Here is a 1,897-nt window from a genome sequence, read left to right on the forward strand (position 1 = left end):
CAGTAAATAAGTGATTATCAACAGTCTCTGGATGGACCCCACCACGGTGCTCAGCACACGGTCATGCAGCCCAGCACAGAGAGCAGCAGCAGCAGCAACAGGAATGGAGCACGCAGTAACGCAGGGGTGCTGCTGCCGTCATTTAGTGCCATACCATTCGTCAATGCAGCATTCTGAAGAAGGGTATTGACAGACGTTTCACCATCATTAGAGCCACGAGGAGAGCGAGATAACTGTTTTGTTGGGGTGTTTGCACTACCAGATTCCTGTCCGTTTACTGCCTCCGTCCTTTCTTCCTGTACTTCTGTTGTTTGTTTTGTCTCTGGCCCCGTCCCCGTGTTTTCTTGCTGCTTCACTCTCTTCTCACCAACAGCAGCTGGTGGAGCCGTTATTGTTGTGGAATGCTCAGGACTCCTTTCTTTTTCAGTACTCTCTCTGCCTTCCATTTTCTTTTTAAGAGCATGAACTGCGGTCTCAAGTTTCTCAAGAGCCTCCTCCACACGTTTAGCAGCAGCTTCTGCGGAGTCTGCACTCTTTTCAGCGTTATATGCCGCATAATTGGCAGTATCTGAGGCGAATATGACATCTTGTCCGCCTGTGTCCAAATCGCTTTCGTTTATATTAGGGTACACGCTCTCCACACTTTCTTTCATCTGCCTCAAGAAATCCTTTTCCGCCGTTTCCTGGTGAATTTCATTATACTTCCTTAGTCTCCACGTATAAACCCTATCAAGATTCTGTGATGCTGAATTAGCAGTCACACCTATCAAAGAAGTCTGATCTGCTTTTTCTTCTGTTTTTTTGGCTGTATTTCTTGCTAGAACGGCGGCATCCTTTGCTTCTTTAATGACTTCATCACCTTCTGCCCTCTTTTGGGTCACTTTGGGTGGATTTGACTCCACTCTCTTCAGCAACCTCTCAACAGATCTGGCAAACGTCTCCGCTCGTCTGGCGGCAGTTTTAGTACTTCTAGCAACAGACTTGCATTCGTCTGTAACTTTCACAATTTCTGCAAACGCCTCGTCCGCCTTCACAATCCAAATATAAGCGTTCTTTGCTACAGATGTGACGATGTCAATATCCCTCTTTTGCCACCCTTCCAACTGGGCAGCAGCATAAGCCACACCCACACAGCAGAGCACAATGGCCAACGGACACAACACACAGCACGACAACATGGACTTTCTTGTCATTAATATCACTGAGGATCACTGGAGTCTGTGCGTATGTGTGAAGAGAGAGAGACAGATAGAGAGACATATATATAGAGAGAAAAGTACCACCACACCGCTATTACAATACACACAATTCACAGAAATGGAATCAACCAAGAACAGAAATAAAGAGGTATTTTACTGAAAATATCCACATTTCAAAGAAAATAAGCCCAGAGCCCACAACATACAAAAAAACACAACTACAAATAAAAATAAAAAAAGGGGATGTATAGAAAAAATTCAAATCACTGCATGTGCACAAAAACAAGAAGAATCAGGAAAAAGAAGTCTATCTGTGTTGGTTTCTCCCTGTCCCAATTACAACATACAATATGTAGTGTCCCTATAGGAACAAGCAAATTACATGCTACCCCGCTCATAGATAATGTAAAAGCAAATAAAAAAAAAGATATTATTTACCAGAACCACACAATTGCAGAGTGAGACACACCACAAGGAGCACAGCAATACTCTGCTTACAAGTATAAAAAAGAAAAGAGATTAGGTATTTCCACACAAATTAATGCCCCCTCGTCCAATGGGTGTCATCGGGATTAATTTTCTCGATGCTCAGTGTACAAAACACAGTAGCCATCATTATGATAATAAGCAGTAAACAAGTGATTACCAACACTCTCTGGAGGGACCCCACCACAGTGCTCAGCACACGGTCATGCAGC

At 43.7% G+C, this 1,897-nt stretch overlaps 1 protein-coding gene across 1 annotated transcript; it reads right to left on the bottom strand.

Moving 5' to 3' along the window:
• Positions 1–50: 50 nt before the first annotated feature.
• On the bottom strand, positions 51–1,193 carry TM35_000311680 (uncharacterized protein; the record flags this gene model as incomplete). Its single annotated transcript, XM_029028649.1, has 1 exon — positions 51–1,193. The coding sequence occupies one exon, from the start codon at positions 1,191–1,193 to the stop codon at positions 51–53; it is 1,143 nt and encodes a 380-aa protein (XP_028880048.1).
• Between the last annotated feature and the right edge of the window lie 704 nt (positions 1,194–1,897).

Source organism: Trypanosoma theileri, assembly GCF_002087225.1.
Source record: "Trypanosoma theileri isolate Edinburgh chromosome Unknown TM35_Tth_31_V1, whole genome shotgun sequence".
Classification (NCBI taxonomy): domain Eukaryota; phylum Euglenozoa; class Kinetoplastea; order Trypanosomatida; family Trypanosomatidae; genus Trypanosoma; species Trypanosoma theileri.